Source organism: Sinocyclocheilus grahami, unplaced genomic scaffold, assembly GCF_001515645.1.
Source record: "Sinocyclocheilus grahami isolate Dianchi unplaced genomic scaffold, SAMN03320097.WGS_v1.1 scaffold47.1, whole genome shotgun sequence".
Lineage (NCBI taxonomy): Eukaryota > Metazoa > Chordata > Actinopteri > Cypriniformes > Cyprinidae > Sinocyclocheilus > Sinocyclocheilus grahami.
In genome coordinates, this window is record NW_015505226.1 from 4,202,026 (window position 1) to 4,224,124 (window position 22,099).

The 22,099-nt window shown below is 38.1% G+C and overlaps 1 protein-coding gene across 7 annotated transcripts in view; it reads left to right on the forward strand.

The window, feature by feature from the left end:
• LOC107582762 (inactive ubiquitin carboxyl-terminal hydrolase 54-like) overlaps positions 1 to 22,099 on the forward strand; it is a 187,014-nt gene that overhangs the window by 151,058 nt on the left and 13,857 nt on the right. For all 7 annotated transcript variants that reach the window (XM_016268753.1, XM_016268750.1, XM_016268752.1 and 4 more), the window contains 2 exons: positions 11,811 to 11,953; positions 12,230 to 12,363. In XM_016268753.1, coding sequence (XP_016124239.1) covers positions 11,811 to 11,953; positions 12,230 to 12,363 — 277 coding nt within the window. The remainder of the gene's footprint in view (positions 1 to 11,810; positions 11,954 to 12,229; positions 12,364 to 22,099) is intronic.

A 22,099-nucleotide genomic window follows, 5' to 3' on the forward strand; every position in this document is an offset into this window, starting at 1 on the left:
TATATATATGGGCATCTGTGTGTTACCTGACCTCTTAATTCAACACTGGATTACAAAAAAACAGACACTTCAATGGTTGAAGAGTCCATTATGACACACATTCAATGCAGTGTTACTTAAACCGATTCATTATTGACTCACCTTCATGTCATTCCATAATTCCAAACCTGTATGACTTTATTTCATATATAGAACACAAAAAGATAAATTATGGAGACTCTTTTCTCTATGATGTGTGTGTGTTTTACCATGCAATTACAATGAAAGGGCACTGGAGCTCTTAAGCTTCAAAATAGCATAAAAGCACCATAAAAATATAATTGAAAATGGTCCATATCTGTCAAAAATCTGTTGTGTGAGGAATAGACTGCGATTTAAGATGTTGTTCTCTGAAAATTAGCCCTAACTCATATTCATAAGAGAAGTAGCAATGGTCATTTAATTAATGAATCATTCTTTTAAGTCAGATATTTTTTCAATGAATCGATTCACAAAACTGGTTTGAATGATTCATTTAATTAATGACTCACTGACTCAATAATCAGGTCTCAGCAGTTTACATTTCGCTGGTGGGGAAGAATATCAATCAATCAGTCTATTATGACTTCAGATGACTCAAATTATTAGTGCATGAGTTGTATGGACTACATTTGTGATTATTTTATGGTGCTTTCACATCTTTTTTGAAGCTTAAAAATCCTAATTCATTAGAATTGCACGGAAATGCATAACCAGCACACTATTAAAACTGTCTTTTTTCTGTGTTCCAGACAAGAAATAAAGTAAATGATCAACCAGTTTTCATTTCTGGGTGAACTATCACTTTAACTAACCCCCACTTCAATGCTGGAAAGTCCAGAAAATAAAACAAACGTTGTTTCTCATATTTAGTGAGTCTACATGTGATTGTTGACAATCTTATGACTTGGCGGTCTTCATCTTTGCTCTTTGGTGCCCTAGTTTCTCAAACCAGATATATATCACAAAATATTCATTTTGATAAAAAACAGATAACAGTGAAAGAAATGAAAGTGATTAGCCCCACCACTGGAGTCAAGGCCAGGCTTTAGACATGTCTGTAACTAAATGTTCCAGGTTGGTTGTCCTCAATATTCCAAGAATCAGAGGTCAGAGTTTGGGGGTGAGAGTTACATCACCTGAAATCTTTACCATAATTGCTTCTTTCTCTTCCTTCTATTCTCTCCTAATGAAAATAAAAACACACTAGCATTCCTCCCAGTGAAATGAGGACGTATTACCTCGCCATGGCACTCCAGAATCATTTTCAAACTCAATGCATTCCAACTAGGTTTACTTGGATTTGTCCATGTATTGGGAAATGTGTCTCATGACACTGGAAAGCCTGTAAAATAGCAGGAGCAGGGTAAGAGGATAAGTCCCGAGGAAGCAGTGACGAGCACCTTACGCACAAAGCTTGTATAACAGTAGATTTTACTCTAAATAACTCCATAAATCTTTATTTTATTTTTTTCTCTGCTTGAATAACAAAGCTGCTCTTTGTTAGTGATTCATGACCCATATTAATGTACTTCCTCTCAAAATATCTCCAGTGTTCAAAATACCCAAATTGCTACCCATTAAAATGCAATAAATTGGTAAAAATGGTAACGTACGTATACAAAATATAATATAATATATCCTTGTATAAATATACATTTTTAAAAACAGTTCAGATGGTCACATACCTACACATAATATAATATGTAGTAACAACATTTATAACAATTTTAATTTGTACTGTAGAAAAATGATTGTATTTCATGTATGTGTGTGTAAATGCTATAAGCTGTTGTTCTTCATGACATTTCAGCTGTCAGCTCTGTGGTTCACACACTTAATCAGCATTTTATAAGTGTGTGCTGCTGACTGGCTGTTAATTAAAGCTGCTTCCAAATCTGAACAGGATGGGTGGTTTGAGAAAGACACACAGAGAGAGAGCAGGGAAGGACTGGAGACTGCGCATGTGCAGTTTCTTTACATGTAGGATATTGATGTGAACGTCCTGGGCAAACAGGCACATGTAAAGCTTACACTTAGTGTGATTATGAAGGGCTTGGCACATGGCTGTTGGGCTGCATGTGGGATGTTTGAGTTTGCTTAACTGAGCATCCCTCCTTATACATACTGGAACAGGCACATGCTGGCATTGACACACTCATTACACACACATGTTGGGCGCAGTTGACAGCTCATCTCTAGGTTGCAGACAGAGAGAGGCAGATGAAGACATCCAACACCTTATTTACTAATGCTGTTTCTCAGGTTTAAGCAAACTCTTTCTGCGTACCAACTCTGAACTCCTCTCCCTGCGCGCGCCGTGTCCGCTGCGATGAACGCTTCGCGCTCGGTCAGTATGGGAATCCCCACTCAAGTTCCTAACAGCACCGTGGTGACTGCGGACACTTTCGCCCCGTGGAATTACAGCGAAGTGATTGCGCACACGCCGATGGAGCTGCCGGCGCAAGCCACTACGGTAAGATGATGGAGTTTGTAATTGAGCCATGTGTATATTTTGAAGAATCCATCAAAAAGCAACCGAGCTCATCTTGAAATTCGTTTTCTGTGTTTCCAAATAAAAGGATTACATGTATATATTATGAACACACATTAAAAACGATTTTTTTTTTAAAGAGCGCGTGCGTAATCGGAGGAACGTTTAGGGAAGCTGACCCGTTCCATCTCAGCGTTTCAGGTGCAAGGGTGCCAGTTATGAGGGTTGACTCCCCCAAAAGGAAGTCAAAAGTATAAGTAACTATTTTACATATGTGCATTTTGTTTAAAAGATCTTTAGTATGTTTCAGTAACCACAAAAGTTACAAACATAGGTTGCGTTCTTCAGAGGAGGTAACCATAGCAACAGCTATGCTGATCGAGCGATTTCCGTTTCGGTATCGGAGTATTACCTCGACAAAACATTAAACATTATTTGTTCATTTTGCTTGTCTTAATTACAAACATTTTGTTAACAGATTTTGTGTTTAAAATGTCGACGTAGTTGACGGTTTGTTAACTGTGCCAAGGGCGCCAAATAATTAGGCTGCGCGAGAGGAACCTCGCATTGCTGGTCAAACTGCTGACAAATATTCAGTTTCTGTCTCTCCACATGGATACGAAAGGATTTGCCTATCAAATATATTAGCTAGTCAATCACGCCTATTGTTAAAGCCTCTGGGAGTGTTCGATGTTCATGGTTATCCATTCACAGTCATACGTTTAGCCAACCATTGAAATGCAACGACTGCACGTGTCAAAAGATGTGATTGGGACTGTAAGTAGTATTTTAAAAAGGTTTAAAAAAAATGGATTAACCTGTGAACCCCAATAATGAAATTTTCATTACCTAAAATTGCATTAAATTATGTTTAAAAGGCTGTTATTTCATGGGGAAAGTATTTTCCACAGACTCCTGTTACACATCCTTGCTGTATATATATTAATATTTTTATGGTAGCACATTTTCAGCTGCTGCAATATCTGAAATAAAAGTATTGCAGGTACTTGTCACTTAATATTTACTGGAGCATGCAGTCAAGTTGTAAGTATAATACGTAGCATTGTATCTATTCTGTTCATTTATGTTCAGAGCTGGAATTATTGCTTACTCTCCAAAGGTATATAATTCTATATGATTAGCCTATATTAAATAAAGTTAGTATAGTCAAAAGTAAATTTGTAAAAGTAAGTTTTTCTCATCTCTTTTCCCCCTGTAATTCCCTCATGTAACTATTCATTTGTTTTTAGAAATGCAAAATGTTAGACAGTCTGGTTTTTAGGAATAATTGAAGTGGTCTTAATTTCTCATGGTGATAAAATGCAGACATATTTGGATCAAGTCTCTAAACTAAAGTTTGTTCTGTAATGTGTCTTTGTGATAGTACACAGCTGAATTGCTGCACACTGCACACTAGAGTGGCTCACTTTCACCCACACACTCCACCAGAGGTGTTACAACCCTACAGGTGGAATTACTCAGCAAATGAGAACAATTTAACAGACTGAGTAAGAATCAGACACATACTATACACACAAATGTCAGTTTGGAAAGTATGCAGTCCTATGGGATCAGATCGCATCATGAGAGAATCAAGCACATGGGATTAATTGCTTAGAGAAGTAAGCTATTCCTGGATATTTCCTGTTTGGCGATTAAAATGGAACATATAAGAAAATGAATTCAGAGGGCAAAGCAAAAAATAATAATTCTGTAATGTATGCATGCATAATTTATAGTGCATTAGAGCATTATTTGCATTGTATCATTTCATGAGATGAAAATATGGAAATAGCATGAGAATGATGTGAGGTCCTAAAACAGAGCTTTGTCCCATGTGAGCGTTTAAAACCCAAATTTTACTAAAGCATAATGCTATCCAGGAAAAATAAACAATTTGCTAATGCTTTATTGCTCATACAGTCATTTTTCATCTCTAGTTTAACAAATTATTTATTTATTTATTTACTTATTTCATAAATCAATAGTGGTCCTGACAAATTTAAGAGTATGCATTATGTCATATGATCGAGTGTTATGGCATTCTTCATACAGAGGGGGGCCTTGATCCTCTGATGAATCAAGACTTTATTTGTTAATGTCATAGCTACAATACAGAGCTTGCATTCATATTCTGATGTGATGCGAATACAAAGCTTAACCTCTATGTCTTCCATTGGCCTAATTTGATATTTTTCAATCCATGTTTTTTTTTTTTTTGCATGTATCAGCAGCATTCATTGCAGATCTAACTTGTTATTTTGGTAACACTTTACAATAAGGTTCATTAGTTAAAATTAGTTAACTACTTTAGTTAACATGAATTAAGAATGAACAATACTTCTACAGAATTTCTTAGTTAATGTTAATTTCAGCATCTACTAATGCATTATTAAAATCAAAAGTTGTGCTTGTTAACATTAGTTACTGCTCTGTGAATTAACATTAACTAACAATAAACGACTGTATTTTCATTAACAAAGATGAACAAATATTATAAATACTGTAATGTATTGTTCATTGTTTATTCGTGTTAGTTGATACATTAACTAACATTAACTATTGGAACCTTATTGTAAAGTGTTACCGTTATTTTCACCCAACTATGGAGCACTATGTATTAATGCATAGAATTGACCTATCTGTATCTTGTGTCATTGTGTGTTGTCAAACCTGCTGCTGTGGACAATTGTATTTTGTGTAATAGTTTTCACCACTCACCCTTCACCTTTTGATTCCAAACAATAGGTTGGTTCTAGTTTTTAGAGCAGCATGAATAGCTTTAGAATTATAGAGTGAATTAATGTGTGGGAGATAAAAATGAATGCAAATGTGAGTTTGATCCAGGAGTTTGAAAGGGAAGGTGAAAGGTCATGGTTGTACAGGGTCTAGAGAGAATAGGATGTTTAAAACTATGCCTTAGACTTTTGTAATTGTCAGTGAGGCTTTCACTGTTTGCCTTGAGCTAATATTTGACCATCTGCTTGAGTCAAACGCAAACGTTTTTGTGATGACACTGAAGGACAATTAGCCTTTTATATTTGGTTGCATAAATTCGACATTCCAGGGGCCTGCATGGGGTAAAATTCTGAGAGATGCCCGTGGTCTCAAAGACAACAGGTGGAATCAGCCCAAAATTCTTTTGCAAATTTTACACTACGAAGATGACAGAGAAGTGCTTCTGAAGTGTAATTTAGCTGTCTTTCCACTGGTTGATGCTGCTCAGTGGTGGCATAAATGCATTTACACAGCAATTACAACTATATACTTTGATAATGGGGCTGAAGTGGGTCAGAGAAGGCATAATTTAGTCTCGTTTTTATCCGCCATTGTGTCTTTACACTGAATTATGAGCAAGAACAGACCAGCCTTAACTCAGGTGTTTAAATATGCCTTTTGTCATTTAAATGAAAGGCAGAATAACTTCGTTGGCCCAACATTGTAATCCAGTGAAAGTTTAATGTTTTCACATTAAATGTTCAAACACTAGCTATTGTGGTTGGATGTTCACATACTTTTGGCATATCTATGTATATTTTATACATCAGAGAGACAATAGATGACAAAGACGGTGACAATAAGAGAGAGATAGATTGAAACAGAACAACATATGAATCTATTCAAGCTCCAATGTCCTTCAAGGCTTTTAAACATTAGTATTCTTCTTAAAGGGGTCATATGATGCGATTTCAAGTTTGCCTTTCTCTTTATCATATGACCCCTTTAACATCTGAATTAATAATGCACATGGGGGTGGTCTTACTGTGTCCTTTTTTGGAAAATCTCACACCGTACAAGAGATTCACTTTACAGTGTACCATATTGAAAGCCACATTAATTATTGATTGGCAAGTAAAATGCTTGGTAAATGCTTTTATCCTAAGCAACTTCTAGTGGAAGGTACATATTTGATCAGTACACAAGTTCCTAAGGAATCAAACCCATGACCTTGATGTTGCTAAACCACACAGTCTGCCTCTTGACAAAGATATTTAACAATATGAAAGATATAGTTCGTAAGATTTCTTTCAAGTACATGTCACATCAGGTACACCCTGAGCCATTCAACTGAAATCTTTGCAATCAAATTGTTAGAAAAATTATTTAGCCCTCTGCTGCATTCAGTTTTTTTTTTCAATTATAAAGGGGAAAAAAGATCTTAATGTTTGTTTTTACTTCAAAACAAGAATATAATATTTCTCAATCTGGTTTGTGATGTATTTTGAAAAAGTTGCACATTTGTCCATTGCAATTGATTGTTACACTGGACTTCCATGCCAGGAATATTGGAGATCTAGTCTCCTTCCCAGAGCCCGTCGTAAAACATTTGTTTTGTTTGGTATCCTAAATTATCAGCAGAGTTTCGTACCCCAAACCAGTAAACAGCAAGTCTTGTCTGATTCGCAAAATCAGTTAACAAAACTGTATTACTGAAAGTCTTCCGTCAGCCTGAGAGGTTGACAGAGAAAACCAAGGGAGAGCAGAATGTGGGAGTTGAAGTGATGGTTATTGAATATTGTGAGTGTATTGAATAATTGCCTGGGTTTCAATGATTGGACTTCGTCTGAATGTCATCCCTACTTCTGGACTTCATCCTGTACTTTGTCTGACCAGTACAAATTCAACAAGTGTTATTATACCAAACCAAAAGAAATGGAAAATTACTATTTCACTTTTATTTCATCTTGTGAAATTAAAACCTTGAAATGGAGACATTCTCTTGTCTCTTGCTCTTGAACACCACACAATGATAATATTAAACAACAACAAAGCATTACAAGAGCAAGAAAAATATGTAAAATAATAATTAATATAATACAAATGAATAAATTACTGTATTATTAAATGGAATCATTCAATGGTTATAAACTAATTCAAATGGCTAAAATTGGCTTTTAAAAATCCATCCACTCTAGCGAAGACGCATCAGAGGGTTAAATAATGATTCACTATGGTAAGAACTGCCAATGGGAAGCCAAGAAAAATGGGTCAGTGGTATCAGTTAAAGCGTGCATAGATTTAAATCATCAGCATCTCAGAGCTGCACATTGTCAGAGTGCTGTTTGAAATCTGTCTCGGTATCCAATGTTTTTCCCTAGTAATGTTGTCGACATCAATCAAAAGGAATCTGTGCAGATTGAAAACTTTAGTTTGAATTCAAGTTCACTTTCCCTCAAGAAAGTTCTTTCAGGAAAACACCCCTGCTCTTTGCAGAAAGGTCTCAGCATTTGTTGGACAGACAGAGTAGATAATCTCCCCAGAAATACTTTTTTTAAAAGCAGTGGATCAGCCGTCCTTTATCATGGTTTCTGCTTGAGAAGTTTGAGCCCGTGTTTTCCAGAGACTTTCCTTGCTGATCAGTAAACTGTCAGCTGATTGGAATTGATTGTGTGTGCTTTGCCCCTATTCAGACTTTTCTTCTAGCTGCAAGCTATAATAATAAGTTGGACGGCACAGACAAACAAGTTCATTCAACACAATCTGTTGCTCTCAGTCTCGTCAGGTTCATTTTTTGTTATTTATAAAAGCTTTTAAATAATGCAAACATATCCACAGTACAGCATAATCATTTTTAATTACGTTTAAATGATTTGGATTTTTTTTTTTTTTTTTTCTAATTCAAGATCTGTGTTGTGCATTGGTGTTATACTAAACAACTGCAGCCCAAAAATAAAGCGCCATGACATTGTTCTCTCTCTGATATGATTAGCTAATGGCACAAATAAGCTCCTTGCAATGTGGTGAAATGTCATTTTCTCTTCTTTATCAATTTCTGTCTTTCTCTCCGTCTCTCCTTGTCTCTTTATATCGTTCATTGGATGTCTAAGTGATAGTGACATTTTAAGAGCACTTCTCATCTATTTGTGCCACAGAATCATCCCTCCAAGTAGCAGAACACGCTCTCATCCAAATCCCTGTTCGATAGACCTAACAGACAAGCACTGTAACAGCACTGACATATGAGGATTAAACCAAATATCAGCTCTGTCTCTCTAGATTAGGTGAAATCTAGGCAATCAAGGTAATTTGGATAATGTGCCTTCCAGTGTCTACTTTCTGGACGTTTGTGTAAGATTGTCATTGTGGCTAAAAAGTCCATGTCTTTTTAAATTAGTTTTTGGGGTCATTTCATGTATTACTTTTCAAAGGTTTGAGGTTGGTAAGATTTTTTTAAGGAAGTCTCTTATGTTCACCAAGGCTGTATTTATTTGATGAAAAATACTGTAAAAAATTTAATATAGTGAAATATTTTTATAATTTAAAGGGGTCATATGATGCTTTTTTAAAGATCATTATTTTGTGTATTTGGTGTAACAGAATATGTTGACATGCTTTAATGTTCAAAAAACACATTATTTTTCAAATACTCTACATTATTGTAGGTCCTCTATGCCCCGCCTCTCTCAAACGCTTTGTTTTCTACAAAGTCCCTCCTTCCGACAAGCGTAGTCTGCTCTGATTGGCCAGCTGACCCAGTGCATTGTGATTGGCCGAACACCGCAAACACTTGTCGGAAATGTAGCGCCCCTTACCATAATCGCGAGCTTCAGCTTTCAACATAAATGTAAAGACAGAGCCTGAAAGGGGAACAGACAGTGATGAAGCTGGTATGTGTTTGCAGTACACAAGCCACGGTTAAGACACGATACGCGAAACTCAGCATTTGAACAGTCAATAGCAAATACTTAAACTAATAACAAAACAGTAGCTGATTCAGAAGCGCCAGATTGTCATAGCAAAGTCAGAATTACCTCCTCTCCTAGGTTCACGAAACGGTGGTCCATAAAATGCATTGCTGTTCTGTTGTAAGTAATCTTAAAGATTCCTAAATGCATCTACTTCTGGAAGGCCAAATAAAGTGCTTTTGCTTTCGCATAGAAACACACAGCGTCTCCCTGACATGGCTGCTTCAACACTAACTGCGGTTACTGAAACCACGACTTCTTTCTTTGCGTGCACATTTGGGCCGCATTATGCAAATATTTCCACATAGTGAGGTAGATATGTGGCTGTGTGTTAGAACGAGCCGTTTTAGGGGGCGTGGCAGAGTCTTAACTTTGATAAAGAATATCTCTTTGGTTTTGAGACTTTAGTCTTTGCAACTTCAGGGATCTTATCTATGCACAATCAGCTTGTAACACTCCAAAGTGAAAGGAAAACTTGAAATCGGATCATATGACCCCTTTAAAACAACTCTTTTCTATTTCAATATATTTTAATTTATTCCTGTTATGCAAAGCAAAATTTTCAGCAGCTATTTCTCCAGTCTTCAGTGTCACATGATCCATCAGAAATCATAATTTGAAACCTAGTATGCTGATTTGGTGCTCAAGAAATGTTTATGTCTATCAATGTTGTGCTGCTTAACATTTTTGTGGAAACCATGGTACCAAAGTTTTTTTGTTGTTGAAAAGTTCAGCATTTATTTGAAATGCTTGCTGGATAATAGTATTAATTACTTTAATAAATGTTTCCAGTTCACTCTGAGTTTCCTTAGTATAATGGAAAAGGCAAGGTAACAGTGAGGCTTTTTTTTATTTTTTACTTTCAGTCTCAGTGTTGAGTTCCTGGATTAAAACCTACTTAGGTATGAATTATCACATAGTAGAGGGAGAGTATCTGTGCCACTAACCATACTTTCTGCAAACCTCTCAGTGTGTAAAGAAAAAGCCATGTAAATGAGAGACACCAAAATGCATTTATGCTCACATGACTTGCCTGTATACAAAGTATCTGGGTGGATAGGACAGGCATAGTGACTTGCTGACTCACAATTCAGTTAAGCAAGGTGTGAAAAAATTGGGAGCAATTTTAATCATTCAGTGCAACAGAAATGAAATGTTATGGTTTGTTTTGGGGAACTGCAACCACATGCATAATAATGTGCTACGTACCTATAAAGACCTATCAATCAGAGGATCTCATGATAAAGGAAATCAATTTAGAATAATGTTTAGAACAATGTTTGGGATTGGCCAAAAGTAAATACAGGGTAATTTCAGTGGAACTGAACAGCAAATTAATTATAGCGCATTGTCTAAAAAGCAAATTCGGAAGACAATTTCTACAGATATTGACTCAATATGCTGTTCAGGGGACCCAAAACAAGAGCCATCTGATAGAGCCATCTGTTATTTGTGTCCAAAAAGATCTCTATTGTCTTATCAAGGATTGCACACCTCTTTTTGTTTGGAGTTTAGTTTTATTCACAGCTGGCTGTAGGGAAGATAATGGGATTCATAGTTTTATCCCACTTTTAAACTAGAATAAAACAGAAAGTTTTAGGATTGTGAGAGATTCTGTACTATTTCAAGGTCTAATCTTATAAGCACATTTGTGACATCGATCATCGATCTTTGTACAGATGGCCAGATGTTTTTACTGTAAAGCACAAGGTGCTGGAGAACATGATCATCAGGGGCAAAATGTATTAAATCAGGACCGGCCTACTACAATCAGAGGATAGACTTCTTTAATGACCCATTAATTTTCCTGCTGCTATACGTATTCCATTAATCCGCCACTGATCTATGGCAGATTATAAACTCATTAGTTCTGAAATGTCCTCTCAGTTTGTATTCGTGATTGTCAAACTGAGCAGTCTTACAACATCCACTATTGATACCATCTTCACAATCTTCTTCAAAAGCTAGTCATAAACTTTTTTCAACAGAGTGTTTTATTTATAAGAAATGTGAATGATTGCTACTCTGATTTGTTAGTCTGCATTACTCACCCATTATATGCTCTAACTATGAAAGTGACCTATAGTGTCAATTCTATTGTTTTGCTCTTTCAGGCTTTAGCCAATCGAGTCAATAGAGTGACTCAGGGATGGATAGACGTATAAATGGATAAATTGCTAAAAGTGCCCGACTAAGATGTTGACACTGGTGAATTGAACGGCAGTGTTTGATGAACTAATTGCCTCTTAAGAACTGAGTCTGGCACAAGGGCAAAAACCGAAAGCTGGCCCACTTGCCATTCTAAAAGCTTTTATATGTTCTCTGTTCCACAAACCAATGTAATTGAATGAAACAGCACAATCCACTTCAAAAACAGTAAATATGTCTGCTTAATTCCATCTCAGCTGGCTACTGAGGTATTAAACAGGCATTATAGAGATTTCAGGAACTACAGTACAGGATTTGAAATGAATGGTAGCTTGGAAAATTAAGACATTTATAAGTAATGCAAAGCTCAATTATTAAGATTCAATATCCTGTACTGTGAAAATGCACATTGTGCTCATCTGAAATTATCTCCTGGCATTCTTTTTTTTCTGTCCTGTGCACAGGTGGCAATGGTGCAGGATGTTCGACATACTTTCCCCACAGTGGATGTTCCAGACCACGCTCACTACACCATCGGCTCTGTCATTCTGGCAGTGGGCATCACCGGCATAGTGGGAAACTTCTTGGTCATGTATGCCTTCTGCAAGTGAGTCCAGATATATGTAGTCTGTGTGATGGCCAATGAAATCCAGGTTAGATCTGCTCATCTAGAGTCATTGTTGCACTGCAAAGGCAGCACAGAAACTGCTGCCTATATATGGGAATCCCTGATTTATATGTATATAATATTATATATATTTATAGAATATATTCTGTTTAATATTATCATATATAAATAATACAACATAAAATGCCCATGTCACAGATAAGCTTCTTCTTTCTTTCTTGTGAATTGTAACTTTTATTTTGCGTATGTTTTCAGGAGTAGGAGTCTGAGAACACCTGCCAACATGTTCATCATTAATCTGGCTCTCACTGACTTTCTAATGTGTGTCACTCAGACACCAATCTTCTTCACCACCAGTTTGCACAAGCGATGGATCTTTGGGGAAAAAGGTAATCCAGATGTCAGATAATCATGGGCGCTTGATCAAACCCCTGGTTTTCATTCCTAATCAGACAAAACTTGAGCTGAACTGAATGACTGTTTAATGCTATAGCCCGGGGCGGACTGACCATCTGGACTCCAGATCTTCTCCAGAACAGCCGTCGGCCTGGCTGGTTCATCATCAAAGAAAAAGTGTCAGATTAAGTGACGTTGACGGCCGATAAAAGGGGGCGCTAATGCAATCTATTTTTGCTTAATGCTTATAAGAAACCGAAACTGACGCAAAGGAGAGTGGGCTCATGATGGCAAGCAAAAAACTTTAAGAAAAAAGGCGGTTGGGAGAAGCTAAAAGAAAGAAAGAAAAAAGTGAACAGTTACATTAGGTTACCTTTGTCCACCAATCACCAAACTATATAGAGCATGTAGCCTATAGCACTATAGCAAAATCCCAGAACACCCCTAGTCCGAACGCTCACTGCTAATTTTTACTCTGCATTGTCTGACATGAATATTCCATTCATTCATACATAAAGAGACAGCAGCAACAGAGAGATACTGAGTTAGAAAATATAGTAAATTAAGTAGCCTATAATATGATTAGTCTGATTAACATGACACACACACACACACACAGACAGACAGACATATGAATACTCAAATTGAAGAATTCTGTTTCAGGTTTCTACATTTTAGGTTTTTGTTTTATTATTGTCATATTATACAATTTGCATTCTGCTCTTTTTATGTAGATTTCAAGTATTTTAGTTCATACAATAATACATTTATTTCAATCCCTTGTAATGGTTTTACTGGTTATAATGAAAATTGTATTGGTTTTAATGGAAACTGTAATGGTGCCTGTTGGTCTCTACTGGTAATTGGTCGCCTTCTGTTGGTGGCTTTTGTTAAAACCACTAAATCATAATGTAATGTGTCTCAAAACACACTTCAGGAATCCATTATTTAATGGTTAAAAGTTGATGGTTTGTAATGTTTGTAATGGTATTTGTTGTGGAAAACATTCAAATTTCTCTATTGTTTATCTATGGTCTCTATTGTTTTTGTCAGCAGGGTCACCATGGGTTTTGTGATGTTATTTGCCATAAATGTGATAGGATTGCTGTAATATTGTGAGATAGGCTACTCACAAATCAGGCAACCAGCTGGACCTTATTTACACACGACACTGCTCCACTGATTATGTGCTGGTTACTCCACTGCACACCTCAGATCACTTCCTCCTCACTCTTAACCTCAACATGGTTCCTGACACAACACATTACAATTAATCCAAAATGCCGCTGCAAGATTAATCTTTAATGAGCCGAAAAGTACACGTCACACCTCTGTTCACCAATTTACACTGGCTACCAGTAGCTGCTCGCATTAAATTCAAGGCATTAATGTTTACCTAAATTCATTACTTCAGAGTCATGTGCCCTCTAGAAGCTTACGTTCTGCTAGTGAACGGCGTATTATTGTGCCATCTAAAAAAGGCACAAAATCACTTTCACAGACTTTTTCACTAACTGTTCCCTCCTGGTGGAATGACCTGCCCAAATCAATCCGAGCAGCTGACTCCTTACCCATCTTCAAGAAATGACTGAAAACACATCTGTTCCACCTTTATTTGACCCTCTAACTCTTAACACGTGCTTTTATTGTCCTCATTTGTAAGTCGCTTGGGATAAAAGCGTCTGCTAAATGACTAAATATAAATGTAAATGTAGTAGCGACTGCTTGTAGTTGTGGTGGGCCTATTTGGGAGAAAATCCAGGGCCGTTTTTTACGCCCAGTCCGTCCCTGGCTATAGCCAGTGTTTCCAATCCATGTTTACAGTAATAGTAGTTCATACTTCATATTGATTAAAAAGTATCTTTTTCTATTTTAGTAGAAAGTTAATTTTACATTTGTTTAGTTTGTACTCCTAAAACCCAGAAGACAATACCATGACCATGTCTTGAAGAACAGTGAAGGAATTCTAGGTCTATTTCAAGTTGGGAAGTAATCGTTCTAAACTATTTGCAAATAATATTTTGACATATTCACACATGCTCTTTTATTTGTATGCCTATTATGTCAAAACACAAAATGTGCCTAGTCTCATGACATTCAGTTAGGAATTACATGAATCACGTAAACCATATTTCATATTTTCAATTGAAATCAGCCATATTTGGATAAAAAAGTTGAGTAGTTTGCATCTCTGGATATTACTGTCGATAGTTTACAATTTCAATCGTAAAACAAGTCAAATATTAAATGTTTCCCTACTTCCATCTTACCTCGCTCTCTTTCAATGTTAAAACTGACGTTTCGTGCTAGAATTCATGCTCCGCTTCTGTGAACAGTAGACCCCACCTACTTTGATTTATTTTGACATTGATGAGCACTGTTAGACCGCTAAATTAAACCAGCCAGACCAGCCTAAATTTAAAAAAAATTATCTTTTAAACCTTTTTGTCAACAAACTGATTGCTGCATAAATGGAGGACAGTAGAGCAGTGCAGGAATTTCAAATATTGGGGAGGGGCAATTTGGCCATTTCCAATTATTGGGGGGACTTGTCCCCATCGTGTACTGTGGTTATGGCCCTGTGTGGAATAGCAGTTAGCGACTCATGACTGAACTGCTCTCTACAACGGCGCTATATTACAGATGTAATCTCTCATTCAAGCTCTCTTAAACATATTATTGCAATTACTTTGTATAAGTCCTAAAAACCTCTCCTGAAAGGACAACAATTGCATGATTACATTCATCATGCAGTAGCATGTGTGGGATTAATGTGATGCTCTAATGTTAGGCTTTTGAATAATGCCACAGATAAAAAACAGAAAATGTCAGGTCATCCGAGGATCCCTTGATCAATGATGGTCTTGTTTAGATTTCAAACCGTTTAAGCACTTAACCCCTTGCTGCACAGGCTATGCAAACTACACAAAATGACCCCTATTCATTTTCTATGTTATTTCATGCTTGGCTGGGCTTTTTTCTTTTGAAATCAGTTTATTTCAGCATGTAATATTCCCTGCTCTATGAATTCCATGAATATTCAAAATAACTTTTTTCAAATGACCACTGTTACGTCCCGTCTAGGGGTAGAGCGCAACATGAATAAAAAGAAAAAAACAAAAACAAAGCGTGAACAATCAGCTTCTTTGGAATATTTATTTGGGAGTTCACTTTCAGGAGCCGACGGGGCCAAAATAATAAACAAAACATTCTTAATATTAAACCCTCTAAATTACCTATCCGAAGTAAAGAAACTAAAATAAAATTCTCTAACCTAACTACCTAATCCAAAAAACACAGATCCAAACGTTTCAAAAACAAAACATGGCGTCTGACTCCTTACTTTCCCAATAACTATGTACATTATTCACAATAAATATTTACAAAGAAACATCAAGTTCAGAGGGAAAATCCAGAATCAAAATCGTACAACAGGCAAGGGTCGGGTAAACCAGATTACCGTTACACAAACAATGAATATCCAGACAATCTCTCTCAGCATACAAATGGGGTAAGACAGCACAAGCACTGCCCCAACAAACAGCATGGTTCACAAAATGGCCACCGCCACCACACCCCCCCTTGAAGGAACTGCTGTCATCTCTTTTAAGGGAGAGAAGACCAATCAGAGGACGACATCAATGAGTCTGCAGGAACCAATCAGCAGCAACCTGGGCAGACACACAAACCAGCAGAACAAAACTATAGGGTCGTAACACCCCCACACATAAGAGTAAACATGGTTTACAGTTAACACCTAGACAGAGAATCTGGTATCACGTTGTCAGCACCCTTCTTTTAATTGATTTTCAGATTAAAGCGCTGACAGACAAGTGACCAACGCATAAGTCTCTGGTTTTTGTTGCACATTCTTTGGAGAAAAACGAGAGGATTATGGTCAGTGTATACAGCAATGGGTTGTGGACTAGAACCAATACATACTACAAAATGTTGTAGAGCCAATAAAAGAGCTAGGGCTTCCTTTTCAATAGTACTATAGTTTACTTGATGACGGTTAAACTTTTTAAGAGTAGTAACATATGGGATGGTCGACTCCTTGGTCGTCTTCTTGTAATAGGACCGCACCCGCACCATTTCCACTGGCATCCACTTCAAGTTTGAAGGGTCGACTGAAGTCAGGAGCAGCTAGAACTACATAACAGACTCTTCAAAGAAACAAATGCACACTGACAGTTATCATTCCACTTGAAAGTGACATCTTTGCGAAGGATATCTGTGAGGGGTTTCACAACAACAGAGAAATTCTTACAGAAGCTCCGGTAGTAACCGGCCATCCCAAGATGATCTCTTTTTGATTTAGGCACAGGAAAATCAACAATGGCTTGCACCTTAGCTTCCACAGGGCGAACAGTACCATGACCAACTTCTTTGCCCAAGTAAGTGATGGTTGCATGACAAAACTCACATTTTGCTAGATTAAGTGTTAGATTAGCATCTTGAAATCTGGTAAACACTTCTAGAGTTTTCAAATGATCACTCCCAAGTATTCGAGTAACAGACCACATCATCCAAGTATGCTTCACAGTTTTGTACATTTGCCAAGATGCGATTCATTAGCCGTTGGAAGGTTGCTGGTGCGTTTCTGAGCCCAAAAGCTAAGATCTTATATTGAAGGAAAGCATCTGGGGTAGCAAATGCTGAAATCTCCGAAGCACGCTCAGTCAGCGGCACCTGCCAATAACCCTTAAGTAGATCTAGCTTAGTTACGAACTTAACGCTGCCAGTTCGATCAATGCAATCATCCATCCTGGGAAGAGGATAGGAATCTGCCTTGGTTAGTTGATTAACCTTTCGGTAATCAGTACAAAAACGTGAGGTTCCATCAGCTTTTGGGACCAACACACACACGGAGAACACCAAGGACTAGAACTGGGTACCGCCAAACCATTTTCAACCAAAAACTGAGTTTGTTTCTTCATGATTTCACGTTTCACAGGGTTTACATGGTAAGCATTCTGTTTAACAGGTCGATGGTCACCAACATCAATATCATGCATTAGCACATGAGTCACTGTAGGTACATCTGAGAAAAGTGATGAATACTCAATCATCTGTACAATTTCACTTCGAGCTGATCTAGATAAATGAGAAAGCTTAGAACCGAGAGTTACTAAAGCTTCAGAATTTTGAAGACGTGCACCGGAAAGACATGCACTTCCTAACCGAAGATCATCCATACTGGGAGAATAATCAGAGGGAGCTGCATTTACAGAGGCTACTACAACTGGAGTCACCGAAGTTACAGGAACACTGATAGAGTTTTTAGCATGAGAACGAGAAATATACAACTTGAGCATGTTTATGTGACAAACACGAGTCTTTCTTTTCCGCTCTGGGGTCTGTACTACATAATCAGTATCACTCAACTTTGCTTCAATCACATATGGCCCGGTGAACTTCGCTTGTAGTGCAGAGCCAGGGAAAGGTAGCAAAACAAGAACTTGGTCGCCTACTTCAAATGAGCGTTGAACAGTATTTTTATCAAATGTTCCCTTCATACGGGTTTGGGAAGCTGCCAAGGACGGCCGTGCTAACTTCCACACAGAATGCAAGCGCTCACGAAATGAACTTACATGATCTAGGACACTCTTAGAAGTCAACCCTGTCAGACCTCCAGAAAGTAATTGCTCTTGCAACAATTTTAATGGACCACGAAGGGTATGTCCGAAGACTAATTCAGCCGGAGCGAAACCAAGGGATTCCTGAGTGGTGTTGCGAACAGCGAACAACAGAAGAGGAATCTGCTCATCCCAATCTTTCTCATGTTGGAGACGGTAGGTTCTGATCATAGTTTTAAGAGTTTGGTAAAAATCTTTCAAGGACACCCTGCGACTGTGGATGGTAAGCACTAGATGTACAGTGTTTAATACTCAACTCTTTCATTACCTTACGGAAAAGTCTTGACAAAGTTGGATCCTTGATCGGATTGGATGAATTTCGGAAGACCAAATGTCGTACAGAACTTCACTATGGCTTTCACAATGGTCGGAGTCTTTAGTGAACGTAGAGGAATGGCTTCAGGGAACCTAGTAGCAGAACACATCAGCGTTAACAGATACGAGTGACCAGACTTAGTTCTTGGCAAAGGACCGACACAAATCAATAACTATCTTCTCAAATGGTTCACTCATTACAGGAATGGGTTTCAAGGGAGCTGGAGAAATAACCTGGTTTGGTTTTCCAGCAACCTGACACTCATGACATGATCAACAATGCTGGGTAACAGCAGACTTCCTTCTGGGCCAGAAGAAATGTTTAAGAAGATTATGGTAGGTCTTCTTAATACCCAAATGTCCGTACAGCTCATGGTCATGCCCCACACTCAGTACATGTTCTCGATATGACTTTGGAACGACTACTTGGAACACCAAGCTCCAATCTTGCTTTAAGCTCTCAGGTCTCCACTTACGCATTAGCACTCCGTCGTCAATAAAGTAGGCAATTTTCTGGTCAGCTATCTCAGCTTTGTCAACTGCTGCAGAAAAACAGGACTTCAAGGTATCATCAGCATTTTGTGCCTCCATCAACTCTCTTGTCAAATGGGAAATCGAACTTAGGTTCCAGCTTCAAATTTTGTATAGGCCTACAAGCTTCCACATTCGTGTCTTCAGTGTCACCAACAAAGAATACGTACTGGTTTAGGATTTGAATCAGATTCAGACAATGACACTACACCTTCACAAACAAATGGTTCAAAAGTAGGATCAATAGAGGGTAATGAATCAGGAGAATGAGCGCATACAAAAGCTACAGACTTGGATGCATTCTGAGCCTTCCTCTTACTTTTCCTCGGTAATGCAGGACAAGTAGCAATCAAATGTCCTCTTTCGCGACAATAAAAAAAAACATTCTTGCACCGTCAATGATAAATCAGTTGTGTGATTATCTGGGGATACAGCATCTGCACTCTTAGAACTATAGTTGCGATTCACAACAGTGCGACATGACAAACGTGGGGACTGAAAAACAACCTTGTGTGTGAGCACAAATTCATCTGCAAAAACAGCAACTTCAGTTAAGGATGAAACTTTTTTTGTTCGTTGAGATGAATTACCACCTTTTCTGAAATGCAGTTTTTGAACTCTTTCATCAAAATTAGTTCCTTTACCTGCTCAAAAGTAGTGACTTTGCTCGCTACACGCCATTTCTCAAACAATGTAGTCTTCTCACGTGCAAACTCCACAAACCTTTGACTGGGGTTTTTCAAATGAGCCCTAAATTTTTGATGGTACGCTTCCGGAACAAGTTCGTACGCTCTTAATACAGCCGCTTTAACCGAATCATAATTCATACTTTGTTCAAGTGTTAACGCCGAACATACCTCTTGCGCCTTCCCAACAAGTTTACACTGCAACTATAAAGGCCAAATATTTCTCGGCCACTTTAACGTGGCTGCAATGCGCTCGAACACTAAACGTAGGGACTCTAAACATAGGGACTAATGAAATTTGTTTACTAATATTAACATCAGCGTCAGGACTTACCGTAGACACAGGCAACTTCGCAGGGTGAGGAGTAGAAGTGATTACCGGCGTCTGCACAGGAGTATTACCCCGTAACACTGGAGATTGAAACTGCTTAGCCTGCCCAAACTTTAATTCGAGCTCAAGCTCTTTCAACCAGATGTCTCGCTGTGTCTCAAGCTCCACCGCTCGGACATGCAACAGCTGATTTGGTATTGGCTTCGGCTTAGCTCCACTTCCAGTTCTTTCAACCGGATGGCCAGTAAGGGGTCTTTTACCAGAGAAGGATCAACAGGATCTATGCGAGCCGCATCTTGGAACTTGAACTCTGCCTCTGCAGTTTCCAAATTTTCAGATAGTGGAGTTATTGCAACACCTGTAACCACACTCTCACCAGGTAAAATGTTCTGTTTCTCCAGCTCCGTGTGCAGTGCCACCTTAATCTCTCTCTCTTCTATGCATTTCAAGGTACAACTAGATCATAGAAATCTGCGATCACTAACAAATAGTCTTTACGACATCTCTCCAATTGTTCTATTGTCAGCGCGATCATAAATTTATCGAGTTCGAACTTGGATGACATACTAATTACCGTAACTCCTCCCTTACAAAAAGAAAAATCCCAGTCAAAGAGAAACCACAACAGAATAAATAAACACCTGATTACTTCCCACCGGAACGAACGAAATGGACACGCTACCAAATTAGCAAGAAAGGACGAGCCCCCAATTTCCATGTTACGCCCTGTCTAGGGGTAGAGCGCAACATGAAAAAAAAAACAAGCATGAACAATCACCTTCTTTGGAATATTTATTTGGGAGTTCACTTTCAGGAGCCCTCTTGCGCCTTCCCAACAATTAAATTAATATTAAACCCTCTAAATTACCTATCCGAAGTAAAGAAACTAAAATACAATTCTCTAACCTAACCCGAAAACACAGATCCAAACGTTACAAAAACAAAGATGGCAACTGACTCCTTACTTTCCCAATAACTACGTACAATATTCACAATAAATATTTACAAAGAAACATCAAGTTCAGAGGGAAAATCCAGAATCAAAATCGTACAACAGGCAAGGGTCGGGTAAGCCAGATTACCATTACACAAACAATGAATATCCAGACAATCTCTCTCAGCATACAAATGGAGTAAGACAGCACAAGCGCTGCACCAACAAACAGCATGGTTCACAAAATTGCCACCGCCACCACACCCCCCCTTGAAGGAACTGCTGTCATCTCTTTTAAGGGAGAGAAGACCAATCAGAGGACGACATCAATGAGTCTGCAGGAACCAATCAGCAGCAACCTGGGCAGACACACACAAACCAGCAGAATAAAACACTATAGGGTCGTAACACCACAAATTAATATGTTTTTCTTCGGTTTTGTGTTACTACATTAAGTTTACACACATGGGTCAAAAATGACCCATCTATACAAGCATGATAAAACAAAAGAATAAAGACATTTTGTTAAAATAATTATTTTAGCAGTTATTTAGACCAACACATTTAACACTTGCAATATGTGGTGGCTGTAGTTTTTTTTTTTAGATAGAAATGTGGCATGACAAGCTCTTTGATGAATAGTCGCCTTGCATTGGTCACCCCACCCATGTAATCAGGGTGTTGTGCAGTGAAGTTGGTGTAGCGTCGGTCCTGGAGAGCCACAGTCCTGTAAAGTTTTGCTTCAACCTTGTTTAAAAACTCACCTGCTAGTAACCTAGAAAGCTTGTTTAGGTGTGTTTGATTTAGGGTTGGAGCTGCACTCTGCAGGACTGTGGTTCTCCAGGACCAACATTGGCCACCCTGGTGTAGACATTGAGGGTGGTAACATCCAGCTATTGTACCACAGCACCATGAGCCACCTAGGTGTTCTCCGCCTACATGAGATGTGAACCATTTTTACTCAATCTGTTGGACTGGGTCTGAATTTCCTCTTCAGATGACTCATCAGACAAGTCTTCAATGTCATCAAATGAGTCTTCTTCATTTAGGAGAGCTGGATTTACACCCACAACTCCAGATTGACCCTGTGGCACATTGTCTAGGTAATCAGGATCAGATATTTCAGACTCTGAATCAGGACTAAAAATTGCTTCATTTTCCTGTTCTTTATGCAGAATCTCTACAACCATTTCAGCCGTTAATCTTGAATGACTGGGACCAGCCATACTAACACTCTGGATAAAGAAAATCAAAAGCACAAGAATATTTTCTAATGCACATCAAACAGTTGTT